This window comes from Orbicella faveolata, unplaced genomic scaffold (genome assembly GCF_042242905.1).
Source record: "Orbicella faveolata isolate gen_17 unplaced genomic scaffold, um_ofav_v1 contig_13, whole genome shotgun sequence".
NCBI lineage: Eukaryota > Metazoa > Cnidaria > Anthozoa > Scleractinia > Merulinidae > Orbicella > Orbicella faveolata.
Genome location: NW_028301540.1, coordinates 20,604,692 through 20,628,502, shown reverse-complemented (window position 1 = coordinate 20,628,502; position 23,811 = coordinate 20,604,692). Strand labels below are relative to the sequence as shown.

The following is a 23,811-nucleotide window of genomic DNA, read 5'->3' as shown; positions in this document are numbered from 1 at the left end:
CAAAAACAAAAGAAATAGCGTTTTTTTCATTACGTAAGCAGGCCTTACAACTATGATCATAAGAAAATCAAAATCAGAGCGCACCTAAGGTAGCTTATCTCCTATAAACTAATAATAAGTTTAGTTCATATCAACTGTGTGCGAATAAACTGGCAAAAAAAAAGATTTAAATGACTGACTCCAAGTAAAGCCCACACTCGCTATTCCTTAAACTGGCTGTAATTACAAACCTCTATATCACTTGTATTAAACTGTGAAATATACTTGTTTCGTAAAAGAAACGAATGCTAAATATCATACATGCCTTTAGCTGTAAAATAATAAACAATTTAGCTAAAATTAAACAAACCATCAAAGTTCCATCGTTTAAAATTTACCAAGTGGCTCGTAGAATACCTGTTAAAACTAAAAAAAAGCATTATCGAGTGTGTATGATGCAAACGCAAAACTTCGCTGACACGGAAAATGAAAATAGCGAAATAAGTGCTTTTAACTCGACTCCAACTTAAAAATGATCCACACTCAAAATTTTAATAGTGGTGTGAACCTTTCCGTTGAGGAGCTTACTTGGTTCCTAGGGTTTATTATAAGGAAACGACTGAAACAATACACTATATTCTTTGCCAAAATTTAAAGTTTGTCAGATTAACACTGCAAAATTATAGCGCTCCCTCTTGAATTTCGTGATCGCTTTCTTCGTATTGGCATGCCAAGAGGAGTACTCGATCCAGCGCCGTTACGTTTTTGCCTGCTTTGCCTTTGCGCGCTGGTAAGAGCTAGCAGAGCGTTAGAACGTTTTTCCGCGAGTTGCTTGTGCACGGACGGATTAACAACCTTTCTCAGTTATTAAAGTACTTAGAATTATTCTTTGATACTGACATAATGATAAAAGCAGACGCATCTCCGCCAATCACGTGTAAACTAGAACGTCTTCTTGATTTGGGTTGAGTCACTTTCCCGTGCATCTTACAACATCAGGTTGGTTAACTGTGTGATTTTGCTCGAAGTTAACATCATCTAAAAAATAGGTCCGCAATGCGTACTTGTGGTCTTATGCTTAGTTTTATTCCGTTCAGTTGGAGTGTTGCATTTAAATGTCAGTATCTGGAAGCTGAACTGCTACAAGTGAGAAGGTAGAAAAGTCGTTATAAATTTTAAGGCGGAGATTTATGGCAGAACACTGTTTACTTACTTAATTTATCCTCTAATAATAATAATTTATTTAGCTCTTTGTCCCTGTGGGACATAACACCACAACAATCTCTCAATTTAGCCCTATTTTGTGCAGCACGTTGTGCCTTGTCCTATGTTAACTCTCTGAGCTCGGCACTGTTTTACACATGCCAGTTGAACTTGTACATGTAGTGTCAAGATGTTTTGCTTTTTAAATACATAACAACATCCATAAACCCCAGGGTTGTCAGTTGGTTTTTGAGTAGCAGGCTCATTCCAAAAAGTAGGCAGTTTAGGTTTGCGTGACACAGCATGAATTGAACAGCAATCATTAATTTACAGATAATCTTCAAGTTTATTTAGGTGGAACACTTGAGCTGTGTTGATCGTTACGACTGTAATGAGTTCTAACAAAAATCTGATGTGTTATGTACACAATACTTTACAGATAAATAACCATAATGAACTTAATTTCTTTCAAATGAGACCAAATCCACATTTCTTTTAAGTTTCCTTTCCTTTAAAATTACCCTATCGAGTCGAGGGCGATTCTGATATTGTTGTTTCTGTCCTCAGCACAAACATGTTCGTTCCTTCATTGCGCTAAAAAACGTTGAATCAAAGGATAGAAAGTACTCACACGAGTGCAGGCTTCCAACTAATCAAAATGGCGAATAGCTAAGGTTTTTGAAACAAGCCATGCGCTTTGTAGTCAGATGACTTTTACGAGCACGAGTACGCGCCAGGCGATCTCCTGACTTCAGTGCAGGGTGAGAATGAAAACCCGTCCAGCATCCGAAAGGTCCATGAATAGATGACATGGTCAGTAAAACAAGTCATTTGGTGAGCATATTGAGTGATTTCCAGCAGAAAACACCAACCATTTGAATTTGTAGTATTCGCTATAAGAATCATTTATGCCCGCGGTAATCATCAATCAATCAGTTTCAACCAGACTGTGATGAATTAATAGCTGTATTCCCTTATGACATGTCAAAATTACAGAGTGGCGAAGTGGTAAGGTTTCATTCTGGGGATGGTTTGCCTTTATAAAGGAAAATGAAAATGTTCAAGCAATAAACGTAAAAGTAATTATAAAAATAAAAATGAGACGGTATGGAAACTTGAAATATTTCTTCGCGGAAGAAAAGCACTTCTCAAGTGAAACTCTCGCAGGTAACTTTTGGCGAAGTTTCGGTTAAAAATCGATGACACAGCTATCGATGGATCGAATTATACAACCACCTTTGTTGCATACCAATCAACTACAACTAATTTTCGACGGAAAGCCCTTCAAAATTTTCACAAAACAGATTAACGGCTGCAATTACACAAAAGCAACGCTGCACCAGAAGCAATGGCCGACGAAACAACTCGAAAACAATGACTCGCAATTACTAGTACCCAGTCTACCGGTCGAACTATTTATACTCCTGGAGGTCTGCCTCTAGCTTAGTGGTCTTGCATAAGACCACAAAAAACAGATGTGATAAATTTGGTTTTGACGGATGTAACGAAATTACTAGGGAACTAGACGAAACGAAAGTTTGGGAACAAGTTAATATAGCAAAACATGTCAACTACACGGTATTTCACGCCACCAAAACAAGCGTGAAACTACTTGCCGTTTGCTCACAGGTTTGAACCACCTTCATAATTTTTACTTTTGACTCAGTCTTCCAAGAGGTTTAATTCAAGCATGTAAATTAGAACAAAGGAAGGATAGCGCTATCCCCCGCTATCACTGTCCAATGCAAGGCATACATGTAGTTTATTTCTCAACAGTTATTTTATCTGGTGGATAGCATTTTACAACCTCTGGACAACTGGCATCTGATAACACAAGGGGCCTTGGTATACATTAACGTCTTGTTGTCTAACTATTTCTCGCCGTCACGTTACTAAGCACATCGGAAAGGTTTGCGAAAAGGCCACTAAATGAGACCACTTATCTTTGGTTAATTACTGGAGAGTTTTATCTGACTGTAAACCAATAAGCAATGATCCGTGCCACTATTTTGCTCCTAATGAATGCTTCCATTACAGATTATAGTTCAATCAAAATACCAAATGAAAACTTTGAAGTACGTCAAAGTTTGATTCTTGTTTTGTTATGTATTTTTCTTCCGTACTCAATGGTACTCCAATTAATTTAAAAACATACTCGTTGTAGAACTATAATCTACATTTTCGAGCAAGAAAATAACCACCTGTTAAATGTTCGGGTGGCTTTGGTCTAACAGGAATAATGTTAAACGAATATGAGTGAATTCAAAGAATAATGTACATGGGTAAAGTCCAAAACCTGAACCGGCAAAAACTGGCAAATAGATCTTAAAATGACGTGATAATTTCCACTTGTTACTTCAGTTTTGCACTCTTCTTATTTTCCATTGAAAGAACCAAAGTTTGCGTTACATGTTTAAATAATATTATCCAAGAATGCCAGATTATTTAAATCTAGGCGGACTGTCTATTTTCTGTCTAAAAACCACTTCAAAGAATCAATCTAAGATAATAAAAGAGTGGTTAATCATTTTCATATTTCAAAAGTGACCGCGTGGGTGATTTCTCACTATGGGTGTTAAGTTCACACTCTTCTAAAGAACGTCAGGGCGTAAAATGAAAAATAGAAACATTTATGTGAAACTGCTAAGCTTTCAATACTTAAAATCGATATTGGATGAGAGAAAGACATTTAAAATGGTGCGGTTACACAATGGCCTAATTTTTTCGCTTGTTAGCTTTAAAAACTATGTTAAGTGGCAAACATCTTTCGATTTTCTTGTTTTCGTTTGAATCAAGGCGGACGGATATTGGCTGATGTAAGAGAAGTTTGTGTTGCTAAACAACACAGCACCTGTTAGGGTGGTGAACATAAAAAATTCACATGTTGTCACTGGACAGCCATAAACGGACGAATTGACTCAAGAAAGACAAATTTGAAAATGTTACGTGCCCATACAAGAATTCAACTTTTTGGCCTCCTGTGCAGGAAAACTCCATCCATTTATTACTGATTCGAACATAGCATTTTATTGCCCATCAATTAACGAATAATACGTCGATGCGAAACACTTAGTAAGAATGTCCAGTGAAGACAAGGAAGCCATAATTGATCATGAAAACACGGATGAAGATGAGCGGTGTTGCCCGAACGTTAATCGCAAACTCCTAATCCCAAAGGCCTTCTACTTCTTCTTCTTTTCCGCCTGGGGATCGTTGCTTCCGTATTTGGCTTTATATTTTAAACAGCTGATGCTTTCACCAAGCGAAGTAGGAATTCTCATGGGTTTAAAGCCGTTTGTGAACTTTCTTGTTATTCCGATATGGGGCGCCATAGTGGACAAGTGCCAGAAGAGCAAGGTAGTCATGGTTATTTCTATCATTGCCTTGATTACATCCACTTTCACCCTTAGCTTAGTCCCAGGACCCAAAGAAAACAAAGTAGTGGTCAAACGATTTTGTAATATGTCAACTCCAAAATACTCTAGCTTAATTGACATACACAGACCGGTGATTGACAGTCCGAACTATGAGTTTCCCGAACCAGGAATCGACAAGATGGTGAAGCTAGATAAGCATCAAGAATCTTACATGCCTTACTTTTACAAAGGCCCAAAGCCTTGGTCGCTAGAACTTTTCATTAATCTAGACGAAAAGACCACTGTCAGGATAGAGTTGGACACAACCCAGTGTTTTATGGCCTTATTTTTAATAACTTTCTTCGGTACTTTGATCTCCGCGCCGACGTTAGCTTTGGTGGACACAGCCACGCTACAACTTCTGGGTTCGGAGACCCACAAGTACGGTATGCAGAGACTCACGGGGTCGATCGGCTGGGGGGTCGGTGCTTTCGTTGTCGGTGCTTCCCTGAAAACGACTCATCAATGCGGCAAAGACAAAGACTACGAGATTGTCGACTACATTCCTTGCTTTTACACTTTCGCTGGATTAATGTTTCTGGGCTTGTTAACAGCCACGCAATTTAGATTTGAAGAGAAGACAAAGAAGTCACGTGGTGCAAGCCTCAGTGTAGGGCTGCAAGCCTTGAAAAGTCCAACATATCTCATGTTTCTATTCACCGCCTTGTACTTAGGATTTCTCATGGCATTCATAAAGACATTTCTGTTTTGGCATCTCAAAGACCTGGGCGGCAGCCAACTTCTTTTTAGTATCATTTCCGCCGTTAACTGTTTTGCCGAAGTCAGCATGTACTTTCTTTCGGCCAAGCTAATAAAACGAATCGGTCATGCAAGAGTGTTATATCTAGGGTTAATTTGTTATTCAATAAGACTGTTCTACTACTCAGCTATTCCCATTCCATGGATGGTTCTTGCCGTGGAGTTACTTCCTGGAATTACAACAGCGGCAGTATGGGCTGCTTGCCTATCTTACGTCAGCATAAACTCAGGCCCAGGCGCCGCAACAACAATGCAGTGCATTTTGCACGGAGTGCACTGGGGCCTCGGTTACGGTGCCGGCGAGGTGATCGGGGGCATTATGGTGCATCATTACGGTGCGCCAACAACATTTATTATTTTCGGTGTCTTGTGCCTAGTTATTTTAGGCGTGTACATTTTGATTAATTACTTCTGCAGGTCCAGAGACGGTAAAGAAGGTTGCAGCGCAGACTCTGAATACTCAGATATAAGTGACGATGAAGGAAAAAGATAATTTCTTAGGATAAATTAAAGGGAGCTGAAGGGAAAGCCTCTTCTGAAATGACAGCTTTAATTTTAACAATGCCTTCATTCCAAGACTAGAGTGAAAAATAGTCATTGGGCGTTTTCACAAACAGAGACACGATTGGTTCATTGTTTTAGCTACCTATAAGGAACTTTTCAAAACTTTGCTACCAAATATCATATGCATATTACCTGTTGTTAGAAGAAAACTGGATAAGCTTCTCTCCGATTTTCTGGGTTAATGAAGAAAAAAATATATACAATAGTTATTTCTTTTACAATGTAGCTGCCATTTCGAGAGGGGTTTTTCTTATGATAGCCGCTGGTGGCTGTTAGATTGCTTTTTCGTACTGGAAGAGTGTTTCCACTATGACTATAAACATTATATGTTTCCACACTGTGTCGATTGATGCTAGGCTTTTTGTAAAAACTTCTAATTTTTGTTCAAGAATCGTTCAGATGGCTTCACTTGAAATAGAAAAATATCATAATACTGAACGATTCTGAGTATGAAGTTTGAACATGGTTGTGCGAGCTCCTTTTGTTCTATTAAATCTAACTTCTGCATTGTTATGCGAGCTTTGATGTGTTCATTGTCCTAGACTTTAAATAGCTTGTTATCATGACAAAAATCTAGTGTATGTAAGGATCAGTAACAAGACAATGGTTCTTCAGGACATTCCCGGTATTCTTGACGTATACAAAAAACATATAGCAGGAAAACAAAATCTCCCTGTTATAAAGACTGGCTTACATGAGCGACACAATGGCGAGCACTAACACAGAGTGGTCTTCATGTACGATATATACGCAGGTGCAGTGACTTTAATTTGGATCAACACTGTGATCGCGTCTATATCCTACGTGTGAACCACTACCCTTCACATGCCGCCGAAAAACATGACACGGGACTGCCTGCGCATGCCGTATCCTAATTTCCACGTAATGTGACAAAGTACTGCATGAGCGAAAAGAAGATATATTTCCTTTCCTTTACATTGCTGGAGTTTGGTGTATGGTATTAATGTAAGTGGAGTTACCCCTAGTGTACAACCAAGATCGAAGGGCGTCGGAAAAATTACTGGAGCCACTTTTATTTCAGACTCAAGTTATAAAAGCGAATTTATCCCAAGGAGGGTTATGTAATGTATTTCATGTAAATACGTAGAATATCAAAATTAGGACTTTAATAAATTAAAGCGAGGAAAGCGAATGTTTTATTCTCACACAGATCACTCGGTTAAAGCCGAAAACGACATAAATATGTTCACCGAAAATTTGTAACTCTACGCCGCTTTGAATGTTTGAATCATGTCTTTCTTTTTGGTCTGCTATGAATATTGGAAGGGGCTTTTTTGTAGCCATAAAAAAGAAATGATTCGGTAGAAAGGTCAAGTCAAAGTAAAATGTTGTTAGTACTGAAAGGGGGCGACAATTCTTTAATTGTAGCTCTCCTGGGAACATCTAGCCATTGCCAGGTGACCGTAAATCACTAATAGGAGCGCGCGTTAGATTCGACTAAGCTCCACTTACATAAGCAAAATTAGTCATCAAATGAAATTTTTATGGAACATAAGAGCGATTTTCGCTTGCCAGAGAAGATTTCGTATGAGATGTTTAAATAAAAAAAGATTACGATAATGGGAAATTAACCTTAAATCCTGTACGTAATATGGTACATATCGACACATTCCCGGTATGCTCTGAGATCACGGTACAATTTAAAATCTAGCAAAACTCTCCCTTAAACGCCTTTTTTCCTTTAACACACCTCAGGCAATTTGTAAGAGCAATTAAGCAGTTTTATCAACTTCTGTTGCGTAACTGAAGCTTATTATAAATCGTTTGCTGTGGTAAGGACACCGCCACACCTTCTTGACTCATGGTTCAGTTGTTAAAATCATAAAGCTAAAAATGAACAGAGCGATTTAATCCCTGCAATTTCAAATCCTGAAAACTGAAAGAATAGTTGACTGAAAGAAATATCAGGCTGATTAACCTAAAGATGTATACCGCAAAAAAAAGAGGTTCTGTCCTCTCGTTGCTTTTACTGGCACCCGCATTAACCAGCAAACCACCCGCAAGCAGTCATCATTTATCTGATACGCACTTGAACTTGCACGTAGGTTTGATAACTTATTCATCGCGTTTGACAATAAACAGTTCATAATCCTTGTTCACAGCTAGACTAAATTACTCCGTTCTACATATCACAGTAATCTCAAGGTTCGCATCCTAAAAGAAAAGTATGACTGAAAAGGCTCCCGAGGAAACCAAGGAAATCAACGATGACACTCAACCCGACCAACAGAGCAAAGAAGGTTGTTGTGCTATCAACAAGGTTTATTTGGTATCCAAAGGGTTCTACTTTTTCTTCTTCTCTGCCCAAGGGTCGCTGTTGCCATATCTGGCTCTCTTCTTTAAACAACTCGAGTTGCCCGCTAGTCAAATCGGTGCCATTACGGGAATGAAGCCTTACATCGCTTTCTTCTTCATTCCATTTTGGGGGTGCGTTGCTGATCGATTCAAGAAAGGAAAGCTGTTGTTTGTTGTAGCTATGATTGCTGTTATTTTAGGGATGGTCGCCTATGCTCTCGTTCCAATCAATATTTGCGAGACTGAATCGACTGCAAGTGTCAGTCGCCGAGCCATACCAAGGGGATTTGATGGTAACTCATATTCCAAACACGTCAGAAGCGCCATACAACATGCGTCATTTCCGTTCCATCGAGCCGACGAAAGACCAACACGGAACATGAAAACAACGCCAGAAGACGACGCTCAATTACATAAAAAGTCAAAACTGAAAAGAGGAAAACTAATAAATGAGTGGAGACACTCCCATATATCTAAATTGATTAGAAAAGTTTCCTCGATGGAAGAAACAATGAAGTTGGATGGTTTCAACAAGAATTTGAAACTGGTAAGATTTAACGTGAAAACCGACCGAAGAGCTCGACAAGGCTCAAACAACACGACGTCCTTGGACGGCGTTTCGGAAATGGCAGATGAATCTCTCGAAGAAACTCCATGGTCTCAATCAGATATGATCGCCCTACAGGGTCAGAAATCTAAAAAGACCCCTTCAAGAAAAAACACTTTTATCTTTCTTTACTTGCTTCTTGCAACAATCTTCACAACCATACTGTCGTGTCCAAGTCTTACACTCGCAGACACTGCTACTGTAAACCTGCTGAAGCAGAATGATGAGACGCATAAGTATGGTAAGCAGCGAATGTGGGGATCTGTTGGCTACGGATCTATGGCGTTTCTTGTCGGCTCTGCCGTCAGCCGCACCCACCTTTGTCCTCCCGGAAGCGCCAGGCGGAAGGACGTGAACTACTATCCATGCTTCGCAATGTATGTGGTTTATAACATCATTGCTTTAGTTATAGGATCCAGATTTGAGTTTAACAATAATGGTAAAACGGACACGCAAGAAACCAACGATGACGGTCATCAAAGTAAAGAAGAAGCTGAAAGCAGAACCAAAGGTATAATCGCTGGACTAATCCTCCTCACACGACCAAGACATGCCATGTTTTTAGTAACCGCGTTCTATGTCGGCATCACAATGGGTTTTATCCGGGTGTTTCTCTTTTGGCACTTGAAAGACTTAGGTGGCACTCAGATTCTTTTCAGCATCATGACAGCAATTAACTGTGTTGCTGAAGTGACGCTGTATTTCCTTTCTACCAAATTGATTTCCTATCTCGGCACCATAAGAGTGCTCTACCTTGGCTTGACATGTTACTCCATACGATTATTCTACTATGCATCTGTCTCCAACCCTTGGACTGTTCTCCCTGTGGAACTGTTGTCTGGTATCACTACAGCTGCTGTTTGGGCCGCCATGATGTCTTACGTGGGAACTCATTCTGTTAAGGGTGCTTCTGTAACACTGCAAGGTGAGTATTGTTCAATGTTCTCATAAGATGGCTATTTCCTGAACAATACAAATTAAGTGCAAAGCCTGTTGAGTATGACCAATAGTTATTTTTTCATTCTTCATTATCATTCGCACTTCTCAAGGGTGTGGGTACTTCTGGGTTTTCTTAGACTTTATTTACATACTCCTTCACATCTCTTAAGAACCATTTTTGTACGCTTCCTTTCATTTAAAAGACAAGCCTAGAGAGTTGTGGCTCGAACCCGTGAAGACTGGAATTTGACGCTAAAAACCGGTTGCTCCCCTTTTCTTTGGCAACGAATAAAACGATGGTTTTAATAGCTGAGGACAATAACAACTTTTAATTTACTTATGGATCTTCCCTAGGTATTTTACATGGCGTCCACTGGGGTCTTGGTCACGGATCAGGGGAGCTCATTGGTGGTTTTCTGATAAGTACCTTTGGTGCTCCCACCACATTTTCCATATTTGGAGCAATTTGCCTCGTGCTGATGGGCACTTATATTCTAGTAAACATCCTAACAAATGGCTCTGATGAAAAAGAAGGTTCAGCAGAGTAAAATGGATAACATTGGAACTAAGGGGACATGAATGAATAGGGTTCAAATGATAATGACTAATAACAAGCATGTGTTTTATAACCCAAAATAAAACAAGCGCAAATAAGCAGAGACATCGTTTAAAAAATAGCGGCCACAAATAACAATTGAGTAGAATATTTCAGTTATTACAGAAACTGATTGCAATACTTTGAGTTTGTGATCACTGTAATTTGTGTTTCTCATCCCACGCTGATTCTGACTGTTAAATCAAACAATTTCAAGACCGGCTACGTTAAAGACTTTTCGATAAGCGAAACTGAAAAACGTTTCCTCTCTCGAGGTACTCTAGTGATTCACTGATAAGACTTGGGAATTGCTTAACAAGTGAAAACCAAAGGGATCATGGACTCAGCTCAACAATTAATGATTGCCTTCACGAAAGCCTTGCTAGGTCACTTTAGCTGAAAAGAAGACGGCTGAGCTATTGGAATGAAGGAAGGGAAAATCTCCAGAAGAGTATTTACAAATGGTGACTCTGTACAGCGTCTGTGGTATTCTGTTGATTACAAACGATATAAATAGAAACTAAACGTCAAACAAGTTGGCCAGTTGTCAGGTTAAGTCTTTCAAGAAGGTTACATTTCACCGGTGATTTACTGTTTAATGGCAAAGTTTTGATAACTCTTGCTAAAAGAAAAAGTAAAGCTTCTTTGCTCTGCAGAAGCAGCTTACCTCCATTCTAAAATCCATGGCATTAAAAATCAGGATCACATTTATTTCACACACAACAGCAGTCACTGAACTGATGCAAGCAATAAAAGCAAAAGATATGCAGCTGAACAAAGGTTCTTGGGAAAAAAGGAAGTACGCTTACTGGTATGCACTTTAGTTAACCAGTCAATCTCAATATTACACAGAACATGGCCACTGCAAAACACTTGCAGAACTGCCAGTGGACAGTAAATGTTGATTCATCCTTTTCTATGTCAACTCACTTTTACTTTTTAAGTTGTAATAACTTGTTATCAAAGGTAATAAGATGGCATGTTTAAAGGTTTCTTTCAAAAACTGCCTGCTGATTTTGTATAACACACTGCAAATGGTCGGTGTGAATAATTTGAAAGTATACATAAATGAAAAAGAAATCAAATTGTTTTGTTAGGTTAATACATATATGCTAGTCATGGAATGTTCTTGAGTTGTATACCGTGAAATATTTCATGCATAGCATGACGTTTTCGCATACACATGAGCCTTCAAGCAAGTATCTGCACAACTGATAAGAAATCAAATCATAGGTGGGATATTCATAGTGTTCCACAACAAAGCATTGCATTATAACCACATGTATCTATAACAGTGAAAGCTTTATGTCTTTATGAAGCAGACCAGCAACTCACAAGTTCAACAATGTGAATTACTGAATGTTAAGCTACCAACATTAAGGTATCCTGTCATTTGCTGAGACTCGTTTCTATGGTTTTTTGCCTTTTACAATCTACTGGTGTTCTTGAGCCTGATATCCAGCGGTGTTAGAACAGGCAACTCTACAACAAGTTCTGATTGGAAGTCCAAAAATACTAGACTGCTGGAATTGCGGGCGCCTAGGTAGGGTAGGTAAGTGACAAACAAGAAGCTCAATCAAGTTCCTGATGTTTTACTTCCAGCCACTATCACTGCATCTTCAAACGAGGTTTTTCAAGAGTCCCTCCTAATGTCAAATTTACGCAGTAAGGAAGACTCGAAGAACGAGATTGTGCTGTTCTCTTCAAGGTTCACAAGGAAATAATGAGGAAAACGTATACACCGTGGCGGCCGATACTTTTTCAAAAAGACCGTAAATTTATAAAGCTGAAAGGCCCATAACTTTATACAAATTTAACTGAGTTACGGGGGAGAGACAGTTGTCTAGTCATCTTACCAATGCACCATTAAAAAAACAATATATATAGTGTAGCGGCTAACAGCTTCAATTGTTCATTTAGTGATACAAGCATGAAATTTGGCAGGAACTTTCTCAATTGTCTATTCTTTCACTCTAGTCGATTAGCCACCTGAAATTCGCATTAACAAGAGTTTTTTTCAAAATGGCTAAAAATGGGAACGATGTGATAAAACGGCGGCCATTTTAATTAATATCCTTACTTCCAACTCATCTTGAAGCAAACTTTGAGCAGTTTATTACTCCATGATTACAACGTTTCCCTGCTAGCATCCTTTAGATACAATTGACTATTTCATACATCTTTCAGTTTCTGAAAATGGCCAAACAATTCTAAAGAATTCTTTCTTTAACAGGCGCTCATGATCTCATAGTACTGTTATATACAGGTTACATTATTTGCCTATCCAGTATTCAGTACGGTAATTCAATACGCCCAGAAGTTTCTTAGCTGGGTAATTCCCAAAAAATTCTTTTTTAAACTACCTCTGATCACGTATACGTTTCAAATACACAAGTTACATTACATGCCTACTTCAACCGAATTCTGATATTCAGGACAGCAATTCATTACGCCCAGCAGTTTCTAGCTGGCTAATTCAAAAACAGCTTTTCAAACAAGCTTTTGATTTCGTAACAGTGTCAAATAGTGCTGCTATACAATTTACATTGCATGCCTACTATAGTCGATGACCAGGTGGAGCTACTTTTCATACAAGCAGCTACACAAAGCTGTACAGTTCAGCCCAGAAGGAAGACATTTGCACCTTCCACAACAGTCCTTTCTGCAGCCACATCTGGTTAGTTCTCGACAACTTGCAGCAACTGATGGAATGTCAGTCCAAAGTATCTGCCACGTGTCACCTCGCCTACTCCACCCCAATCAGCTGGACTTTTTGTGACAGGTCGAGGGAGAGTGGCTTGATCCCAGATAATTCTTCCTTGGTAGGCAGCATGCTCTGAATGTAGCCTGAAGGCAGACTGAGGTGGTATTGCATCATACGGCCTCTGTTTGCGAGCGAAGAAATTCAGTCTTCAATCGTTCACACTTGTATCTGCACTGGACCTGTCATACATGACCACAACAAACTGCACTAGACTCTGCAGATCAGCGTCGTCAAGAAATGTCACACAATGACTGAGTTTGGTGAAGGTGGTCGAGACCCCTTTACACTCATTCCATGTTTGCCATGCAGACTTCTTTCCTTAGCCACGGAAAGCAGACACAGTGTCGGATCACGTGAAAGAATGGGAGTCCACTGGCTTTCTCTGGACCGATTGTGTTTACCAGTTCATGCACTGGAATCAATCGGAAATTTTCTCCTTGGCCAAATGCAATCCACACTTTTTCAAGACCAGGCTCGTTTAAGGATTTCTTGACAGATATGGCAATAACTACCACATCGATCCGTGTCGTTTACCTTTATCATTAAAGCCTTACGTGGGTCTGCCTCTTTGTGCATACATGGTGCTAAATCTTCTAACGCAATTACGCGATTGCAACAGACGTATTCCAAGCACGGCATGTCTGCTTCGGACAACCGATCTGCAAGAAAATGGAAAAGTTCAGTCTTGTTGTTGTTATCTTTCAGAAAGCTTGTCCAATTTTGGGGAGTCTTGCTGGTCGGTGTAACCCTTCTTCGTATCCCTTTGCCCCTTTTGGATTGTGCCTCTACTTTCAGGCTGGACTCCTTATACACATCAAACACAATGTCAACTCTTTGGTACTTGGTAGAATATGGTCTAACTCTTGGAAGGATATCCTCATTGGCGTAGTCATCAAATGTCTTTGATGTACGTGGGGGTTGGGAGTTGACAAGAGCTCAGTAATCCATCTATGATGATTGCATCTGCCTCTGGTTCTGTGTTTGGTATCAAAGTCTTAGACTCAAGTATCTCAACCAATTGTGATTTCTGACATGTGTGAAGTTTCCCACTGTCACTGAGGGAAGCCGGAGCTGACTGGTTTTCGTGCTGGAAAAAATCATGCAAATCACACTGTCTGCTTTAACATGAAATGAAAAGTTGGGAAAATAGGTGACAGTCCTCTTTCAGTGTCCTCTCCTTGGAACTGGCGGCACTGGAAATTTCCTCTTACTTGAAGAAAGTGATCTCGTCTTTCTATTTGATAAAACAAGGTGTGCTCTTCTTTCTTCAGTCCTTCAATGAAGGATTAGAACTGATCTTTGCCTCTGCTATAGTGAGTTGCAACAAGTCTTTGATTAGCCGGATCGGCAATGTCCTTAGCTTTTTGTCTTACACAAGGAGGTCTGCAGACTCTTCTTCAAAAGGATTGCCCATTTCTTTAAATACTGTGAATAGCTTTTCCACTTTCTCAGACTGCTATTTGAGCACTTCCGCCTTGTTCGTGATGTTTGCTACTGATTGTTGTATCTTAAGTTCCCGCAACCTCTTCGTAGCGAGCGACTAGGCGGCTCACCGCTGGTCCAGCTATCATCCACCTCCAGAGTGCTGTAGGGTCCTCTGTCAAGCCTATCGCTCCTCCATCATCCTTGATGACTGCATTGTTTTGTTCGTGGGCTTGGTCGATTGCAATTGACGAGAATTCTGTGCAAGATTTGTGCTACTTCTGGATGTTGTTGATCGATGGTCATCATATCTCTGAGGTGAATTTAAAGCCACCACGCATAATTCACATTGTTGTTTGCAAAGAAATAGGGCAAAAGTTCTGCCAGCTTCTCACGATACAGGCAAAAGTTGGCTTCTCTAAATGAACGAACCAATGTTAGAATGGTTAGCTCTAGAGCTAAAACGAAATGCGAACTGTGGACTTTCGAGTCTTCGTTTCTTACACCACTCTTCGAAATCAAGAACACCTTGTGGACTTTAAGATTTATCTCTGCTATAGCTATTATATACAGCGTGCCGCTGCTTGTATAGACAACATGCTGTGATATGATGTGCTTGACGAGATCTGGTAACACTTGAGGCTGACAGATAAGATTCTGAAGTACCAGATGATGCAACTCCTGCCTCAACAAGAGCACTTGTCTAACCACTGTCCTGAAGTAAAGACTCTATCAATTTCAGAGCAGCCATTTCTATGTGAAGACCTATATTTGAGATGAATCGTCTGAATGTTTTTAGTTTCTTTGCTCGACAATGAACTTTTGTACTGCAACATCATCAACTTCTCCTGTATAAGACTGCGAATTAACTCTATACCTAGAGTTAATGGCGGCCATGTTGAGATAAAGACCACCTATTTAGTAAATTGTTAAAAAAAAGTGTTATACCGCCAAATTTGAAGTGGCTAATCGATCAGAAAGAAAGAATACTTAATTTAAAACATTTCTGTGAAATTTCATGCTTGTATCACTAAGTGAACAATTTTGCCAAAAAAAATGATGTTAGCCGCTACACTAATACATTATTGTCAGATTCAATCCAACATCTCAATATCCTGTATTCGCAGCAACAATTACTTTTTAACAAATAAAGTTTAAAACCTTATAATTAGCAATCTGTTATCAAGCGATCATTTGCTTGCTTAAAGAACAGTACAATCAAACGAATAACAGTACATTCATTACTGGCATTTCGTTTCAGATCAAAGTAAGAAGGTGACGAAGGTTACACGCTTATACAAGGCTACGGCTAAACACTACGCAGAAAATACTCCTAAAGGTATTCATTTCACTTCATTTCGTTTCAGATCACCAGAAGGTGGCGAAGGTTTAAACAGATTTACGCGTCTACAAGTTAAGGGTGGCAGGGGTGGCACATTTGTATTTATTATTCGCATCAGAGATCAGACGGCAAATCTGCCAATGTCCACATGATAAAGCGATGTACACTGTCAGCGGATTTGCTGCAAAGCTAATAGGAAATGATCGAGGGAGCGAGTGAAATTCGCACCCATAACAAAAAGTGAAACCCATTTATTTAAAAACTGAGAAACAAATATGTACTTAACCTTTTATAACACATAACACTTATAACACTTTTGTATGTGCTTCTCGCTAGATTTTCAGTACTTTGCTTTCGCCCTTAGCAGTCCTTGAGCCCTGCTCTCCCATACTTAAGACATAATTTGCATAACTGTCAGTTCTCTTTTCTTCTCCTAGTACATGCAAGAGTTAAACATAGGCAATCACTGAATGTGGCACTTCCGGAGAAAAATTATATCCATGATAAAAGGCTTCTCGCCACTGTGCGAGAACAACCAAGACATAGCTCTCTTTCATCGGTCAGGAGTTTGCATGTTGTAGAAGCGACGTTTAATTCAGTTTAGTTAATTTAATTTATTGATACATCTCTAACACACTCGGCTATCTTCAAATGATGTCTGTGAGGGATGACAGTTAAATGAGATCTTGACGCGTGAAACACACCAACAACCAAACGTACCTGAAGATGACCTGTCAGCAGACGCCTTGTACGGCAGGTGTTCCAAACATTTGTTGTAGTCAAGATATAGTCCATATGAACTCCCAATCACACGTATAAAGTATAATGAATATTTACCGGGGATTCAGGCTAACACTGCTGAAAGTAAGGAGAGGACTGGTTGAGGCTTGGATGTAGAGGCTTAAATTAGTAGGTACATGACTTTTTGCTTTCCGTCTAGAACACAGTCTTTGTTATTAATCTTTAAAGGCTTTTTAGACACAGCAAAGCACTTCAAGGAAAAACTTAAAACGAACGAGCTATCTTTTAAAAGAATAAAGTCTTGTTAAGGGTAGCGGTAAAGGACCCGTAATTATTATTAAATTGTACTGCTTAACGTACTCTCAAGATCAAAGGAAAATTTTTTTAAATCGTTAGAATAAAACATGTTAAATTTTTTTTATGAAATTGCTTTGTGTATAATGTGTTCCTCCTGCGACCGGTTTCTGGTCTTAAAAGACTTCCTGATAAAAATCACAATTTCGCGTTCATGGGATCTTGAATTACCTAGCTGAATTTGAATTTTGTGAACCTTGGTTTACCTAGACATGTTAAGTGAACGGGTAACTGAAAGACAGGTGCAATGAAAGACGCAATTTCCTCACTCTGGAGTTAAGTCTTGGAAATAATTAAATCGATTTCCTCATGCTCAGAACAGTAAGAACATAATTCCTGTTAGTTTTCTAGCATCCACGCAATATTGATTAAAGTTAAAATTAGACATTTCTGAAGTCTATAATCTGTTCAACGCGGGTATTTTCTTTAGTTCACTCATACCCCCCGCGGGGAATATGAGGACGATGAGGAAGGTGCTATTAATACCTTTTGTTTTCACTGGTTATGATGTACGTAATTTAGCTGTTGAAGTTTGGAATCTTTTAATTATCATTAATTCTAACTCTGAATTCTTCGGTCTGTCACTGCATCTGATTTATCAGCTATTCTCTTAAACTATGGTTCAGACTTCGTCTACAAAAAAGAATCATTATATTCACGCCAGATAGTGCACGTCAGCCCGGCAGCCAGCCAACTCAATTGCTTATCGTTTCGCACGATTTGAGTTTCCTACCTTTTTATTTCTTTCTAGATTAATGTAGCTCAACCGTTGCGGCAATGTCTTTCCACAGTTCGTTTAACATTTAGTGATATATTTTACTTATCAGTATGTAGGCTTCTGTTGGTAAAAAAATGTTACCTTGGTAAGGTAAGGTAAGGTAATTTATTTTACGTCAAGAACACGGGGAGTGGTTGCCCAAGTCTCCCGAGCCAGGGGCTCATGATAAAAGTGTTTGACATACATGCTAAAAAAAAGATTTAAAAACTATATATTAAAAAATACAACTAAACGAACAACGAAAGGGGAAAACGTTAGTAAATGAAGCATTTTGGAAAGGGTGCATGTACGTATGGCCTTAATGACATGTGAAAGAGTGCAGATCGGAAACGAAATGATACTAGTTCATTCTGTTCTTTCTGTTGACGGTGAAAGCAGGTACCAGTTTCGATTAGACAGCTCGGTGGAACAAACTGAAACGTTCACGATCGAAGATATTAGAAAAACCAGAATAGAGTGATAGAAATCTAAAGGCTGAGGTTACAACACTGTAATTATTTAATTAAGATCCTAAAAGATCAGCTACACTGTAACTCGATTTTTAAAAAAAAACGAAAATAATTATGACTGGCAACTACGAATTATAACAAACATATCGTAAGCAGCAGGCCATTTGTATCAAATGAGCTCTCTCTGGGAAAAGCTTTCAGCCTACCACTGGGTTCACACAATCGGAACAGGGGAGTACATCCTGGGCTGAACTTACGTCGCCCCAGAGTGAGTGCCATGTGCACACCTAATAAGATAGATCTTGATCCTGTCAAGGTGATAGCATCGTATCATGCATCATTTGGCTCGTTGTTCTAATTCATAATAGTATCATCAGTAAAGCTAGAAAAAAAAAAACATAGCCTCCCTAGATATGTCGCAACCCAAGGTTTTCAACCATAATGTCTCCGAGTGTAACAAGTGGGAGGCAACACTGGTTCCCCTTTAGCGCAGTCAAGGAAGCTAAGATATAATTTTAAGTACTGCAAAGCTTTGCCTCTTTCCCTGTGGGTGTAGTTCTAATTCCTTAATGCGCACTAAAGCAGGGTCTCAGTAAAACAAGATAATGTTAACATTAACTTAAAAGAAATACAGTAAAAATAAAGTGTTCACTTAGCCCACGACTGCAGGGAATCATGGTAGTTGTATTCATCAAAACAAGTAGCCAGTCCAGGATGATGAAAACAACTACCATGATTCCCTGCAGGAGCATCTCATAGAGGGAATTCGCCATTGATTTTTACCGTCAGGTGTAAGTGACCGATGCAATTCTCTCCGCGTACTTGTTCTACACTTTTGTCTACATTACATTACGCGTGGACCGTGGCACGAAGCCACCAGTGCTTGTAGGTTATACGTATCAGAAGTTTTGTTAGCATTGTAAGTTTCTTGTTTTTTTCTTAATTTTTTTGCTGTCGCTTTCCTAGAAATTGCCATATAAGGACAAGAATGGACACGGACTTTCTTAATTAACAAAGTAAATATGTCAGAGGAACAGGTCGGCAACAACCGTAATCACATTGATGAAGCAATTGAAAATCACAACAACGATGATGAAAAATACTGCAGTTGTTTTAAACAGAACTACTTCATTCCAAAGGTGTTTTATTTCTTTTACTTTGCTGGACTTGGTGCCGTGGTACCGTATCTACCTTTGTTTTATAAACAACTTGGTCTTCCAGCTAAAAAGGCGGGGATAATATCTGGTACTCAGCCTTTTATATCATTTTTATTTACCCCGCTGTGGGGTGCTTTTGCTGACAGGTTCAAAAAGGGAAAGTTGGTGTTTATCATTTCTTTTATGGCCATGGTAGCTGTGGGAATAGCGTTTTTGTTGACCCCAATGCAGCCTTGTGAGGACGATCTAGGCGGAGAAAGTCGACGCGAAATGACGATAACGCGGAATCGCTCTTTTGTTGCCAAGATTTCTCAAATAATGGCAGAATCACAAGAACTCGATCGTTGGCCAATGGAAATGGCGGACAAGATGAATTTACAAACATTGCAGAGTAAGCAACATCGCCATGAAGGTGAATTCAACGTATTTTTGTTCTTGCTGCTCGTGAGTTTGTTCGGTACACTTTTCTCGTGCCCAGGCCTTGCTCTTGGTGACGCCGCTGCTGTTTGCTTATTACGAAGGAACAATGACGTGCACAAATATGGCAAACAAAAGAGGTGGGCCTCCACAGGTTGGGGCGTGGCGGCTCTTACTTTTGGAGCCATTATAAGTGACCAATACCTGTGTCCTTTTGTACCAGGACAAAAAAGAAAAATCAACTACAGCCTGTGTTTTTATGGCTCCATCACGTTGAAGCTTTTAGCCCTCTTCTCGGGTCTTCGTCTAGATTTTGATATGAATGGGAAGAAAGATAACAGCACAGGCAATGAGAAACAAAGTGGAGTTAAAGCAGCAATCAGAGCAATAAGTCGACCAAGTTATGTTGCATTTTTTCTGGTCGTTCTTTACAGTGGAATGACGTTTGGCATGATCTTGGGATTCCTTTTTTGGCACCTGGAAGACTTTTCAGCTCCTCAGATAATTTTCAGCATAATACCACTGGTGCGATCTATCGCAGATGTAGTGGTGTACACTGTATCACCTTACTTAATACCTAAAATAGGTGTTCTTAATCTCATCTATCTCGTTCTGGTGGGTTACGTCACGAGATTGGCCTGTTACGTTTTTATTACCAATACCTGGTGTTTCCTCTTTCTTGAAATACTGTCAGGCCTGACATCTGCGGGAGGCTGGGCAGGATTTGTCGCGTTTATTGCTTATAATTCTGTGGAGGGAGCTCCTGCTACATTACAAGGTAACATTTCAATATCAAGAACTCTCTCTATGACAAAATTTTTATGTGGCTAAAAGATGCTTAAAAAGGTTCAAAAATAAGTAAAAAACTTGTCTATGTAAGGTGGCTAAGTCCAATAAAACGGTCAGGAGAATTCCACATGAACCATAAAGGTAACAACAGTAAATGAGCTGGCTCATAAAACTAATGACTATGAGGACCAATAATACATCTTAATAAGTTGTATATACATGCCTAGAACACTGAGCAATATTTATATTTTCACAAATGATACTTGTAGAATTGTGTAGGATACAAAACAGCCCACTTGTGTAATTGGAAAGATAATCTTACGGCCAGAGAAGACTTTATTAAGTTGATAACATGGATAAAAATTCACTTGTTTCATCTTTCAACAGGAATGCTTCATGGCGTATACCACGGTATAGGTCACGGACTGGGACGAGTAGTTGGAGGCTTTCTGTTCAGTACTTTAGGAGCTCAAGCCACGTTTATCATATTTGGTTGCCTTGGGATAACGATGTTGATAATGTTTGCGGCAGTCAATAAAATATTTCAGGATGTTAGGAAAAAATAAAATTTTGGAAAGTTAGCAAGATTGCATGTATATTTTAGATTCTCATGGAGGGTTTATCTTATGGTTTTTTTTTTTTTTTTTTTTTTTTTTGGTTACTAAGTTCATCACAACTACACGTCTTAAAATGTCTACGTTATATATATATCTACACCTATACTATTTAACAATTATTCTATTATTCCACAAGCGCACGTTGAATATGAGATGGTAGATAGCCAACAAGGCGCGTAGCGCCGAGTTTGCTATAATCATCCCATATCCAACAAACGCGAGTGGAACAATTGTTTTATTAAAAACGCCCCCAAAGTGTAGAAAACTAATCTAAAACAAAAGTAACAAGGACCCAAAAATTCGCGCGTATACTTACCATATTTGTAGAGCATGGTATGATGGCTCATAACCCATATTGGCTAAGACAACGAAAACTGTCGAATTGCATTATCCAATGATCCAATCTTTAATAAATAGCTACAGCACTTAGTTCGCCTGGTCTCTTGACCTGTTTTTACAGCATCGCCGCCATAGATCACTGTATTCAAGCAATAACAATTAATATGTTAAAGTTTAGCTTTATTATATTTGTTAATAAAAGCAAAAGTTAAAAGGACACAAAAGCTAGCGAGGGCATACAAGAGAAAGGAGCTCTTCATTCCGGCTACATATACAAGTGACCCTCCTAAAAGTCCACCAGCTGCAAAACCTAATCCCATGTAAACACCGTTCAAAATCCCTTGAACTGTGTTGGATGCTCCCGGATGTAAACCTACATACGATACACAAGATGACCAGAATGCTGCGGTTGTAATTCCTTGGAGTAACTCCGCTGGCAAAACGACCCAAGGGCTCTCAACGAAATAAAAGTAAATGAAACGAACAGAGTAACAAAACAGGGTGACATAAATAACGTTGATATGACCGAGGTAGCAGAGGAGTTTGTCTGTGATGAAAAACACACACACCTCGGCTGCACAATTGAGTCCGTTAATTACGCTAAATAACAATTGTCCGCCTCCTAGCTCGTGAAGGTACCAAAACAGAAACGTTTCTATGAAGCCCGTGGCTGAACCACAGAAAAACGCGATGAAAATGACAAAACAGAACTGAGGACTGCGGAAGATCTTGAGACCTTCAGATATATTTGCAGTCTTTGAAATATCTGTAGGAGAATCTTCGGTTGACTGGGCCTGATCAAACTGAAACTGAGTAGCAAACAGGAAAGCCACACTCATCCCTGCTGCATAAACATAAAAACACGGTCCGTAGTCAATTACATCCTCACCACAGTGATTCTTGTGATAGTTTGTGCTGGCAGAAGCCCCGACAGAAAATCCTCCAATTCCCCACCCCAAAGATCCCCACAGCCTCACTCCACCATACTTATGAGTTTCACCTCCAAGGTTTTGAAGTGTCACTGTATCTGCCAGCACCTGCGCCGGAGCCGCGACGATCGTACCAATGATAGTCACGAGAAGTAAAAATAGAAACTCTTTAGAATTACAACTGATATGCTGACCACTTGTCACTACTCCATTCATGGAATCCTGGAACTGCTTTTGATCGGGAGGTTGTAAGTTTGCTATATCTACCTCGGGTTTTTCTTTCCAGTGCTCTGTATCCTCTAGGCCCTTATTTCCTTGCGACGTTATACTACAAACATCTCGAAAATCTTGAAACGTAAACGGAATAAATGGCACAGTGGTGTCAAGATAAGGCGACACCCTTGAATGAAAATCGTGCACGTGTTTTCTTGTCCGTTGGCGTGTGATGATATTTTGATAACTTGTATTTCGTATAGGTTCAAATGAAATCTCATCTTCGTTACTATAATTATAAACATCACACAATCTAGGATCATTATTAACAGGAACAAAGTACAACGAGAAGTTTGAGACGAGCCATCCTAAAACAGACACCAGAAAAATAGCCTTACTCTTACAGAACCTGTCGGCGCATGCGCCCCAAAGAGGTGTTACGCAGAACTGAAGTAGAGGACGAATGCCAATAAGTATTCCATTCTGATGCGAAGATAATTTCAGTTGTTTGAAATAAACCGGTAAATATGGAAATAGCGCACCAATGGCCACGTAAAATGAAGCGTAAAAAGCTTTCGACAGCCACAGTCTCTTATCCACTGTAGGAAAACATCTCCTTACGCCACTTACGTTGTTATCACTGTCGAGCATTCTAGAGAGTTGAAGCTTTGTTGACTGAGGCACCGCAGTAGTTCACCACCGCGAAATAGATTTACCCACCAGCTATCATGTTAAGGTTAACGTGGCTTATTAAGATTGAAAGCGTTCTTCATCGATACGTTAACTTCACATGTTGAATAGCACGCAGTTGTTCTGTGATTCTCGTAGTTAACGCAATTAAGCACGAGATTTCTTCGTTGTCTTCGCAGGAGTTAACCTCAATACACTCCACCAGAAGAGCGAAGTCTTTCTTAAAAACGCAGCTGATCTCTTGGTTGGGGAGACTTCTAACAGGGTATTATTTGTTCTTTAAAAAAAACATGACTGGTACTTGGTGACGCTTGACTACGTTTTTGCGAGTCCTGTCACAGAATAGGAAGTATCTGGTAAAGTATGATCAAATAGGTCATCCTGCCAAAAGAACTACACAACACTAGAAGAAAATAGAACATGTGGGACTCT

General features: G+C 39.5%; 4 protein-coding genes across 5 annotated transcripts; 3 read left to right on the top strand and 1 right to left on the bottom strand.

The window, feature by feature from the left end:
• Positions 1-3,985: 3,985 nt before the first annotated feature.
• On the top strand, positions 3,986-6,434 carry LOC110051195 (major facilitator superfamily domain-containing protein 6-like). Its single transcript, XM_020757217.2, has one exon. It carries the CDS (start codon positions 4,261-4,263, stop codon positions 5,848-5,850), a length of 1,590 nt encoding a protein of 529 aa, XP_020612876.2. The 5' UTR covers positions 3,986-4,260; the 3' UTR covers positions 5,851-6,434.
• A 1,568-nt stretch (positions 6,435-8,002) lies between these two features.
• Positions 8,003-17,986, top strand: LOC110051191 (major facilitator superfamily domain-containing protein 6-like). 2 transcript variants are annotated; one of them, XM_089284995.1, is made up of 4 exons: positions 8,003-9,769; positions 10,138-11,930; positions 15,826-15,903; positions 16,344-17,986. In XM_089284995.1, exons 1-2 carry the CDS (start codon positions 8,110-8,112, stop codon positions 10,329-10,331), a joined length of 1,854 nt encoding a protein of 617 aa, XP_089141121.1. In that variant the 5' UTR covers positions 8,003-8,109; the 3' UTR covers positions 10,332-11,930; positions 15,826-15,903; positions 16,344-17,986. The 2 variants fall into 2 exon arrangements, with proteins under 2 accessions (XP_089141121.1, XP_020612872.2); XM_020757213.2 differs by having other exon boundaries at positions 10,138-15,903.
• On the top strand, positions 16,698-21,172 carry LOC110051193 (major facilitator superfamily domain-containing protein 6-like). Its single transcript, XM_020757215.2, has 3 exons — positions 16,698-16,819; positions 19,195-20,580; positions 20,979-21,172. The coding sequence occupies exons 2-3, from the start codon at positions 19,251-19,253 to the stop codon at positions 21,155-21,157; spliced, it is 1,509 nt and encodes a 502-aa protein (XP_020612874.1). The 5' UTR covers positions 16,698-16,819; positions 19,195-19,250; the 3' UTR covers positions 21,158-21,172.
• A 443-nt stretch (positions 21,173-21,615) lies between these two features.
• Positions 21,616-23,747, bottom strand: LOC110051192 (major facilitator superfamily domain-containing protein 6-like). Its single transcript, XM_020757214.2, has one exon. It carries the CDS (start codon positions 23,338-23,340, stop codon positions 21,715-21,717), a length of 1,626 nt encoding a protein of 541 aa, XP_020612873.2. The 5' UTR covers positions 23,341-23,747; the 3' UTR covers positions 21,616-21,714.
• Between the last annotated feature and the right edge of the window lie 64 nt (positions 23,748-23,811).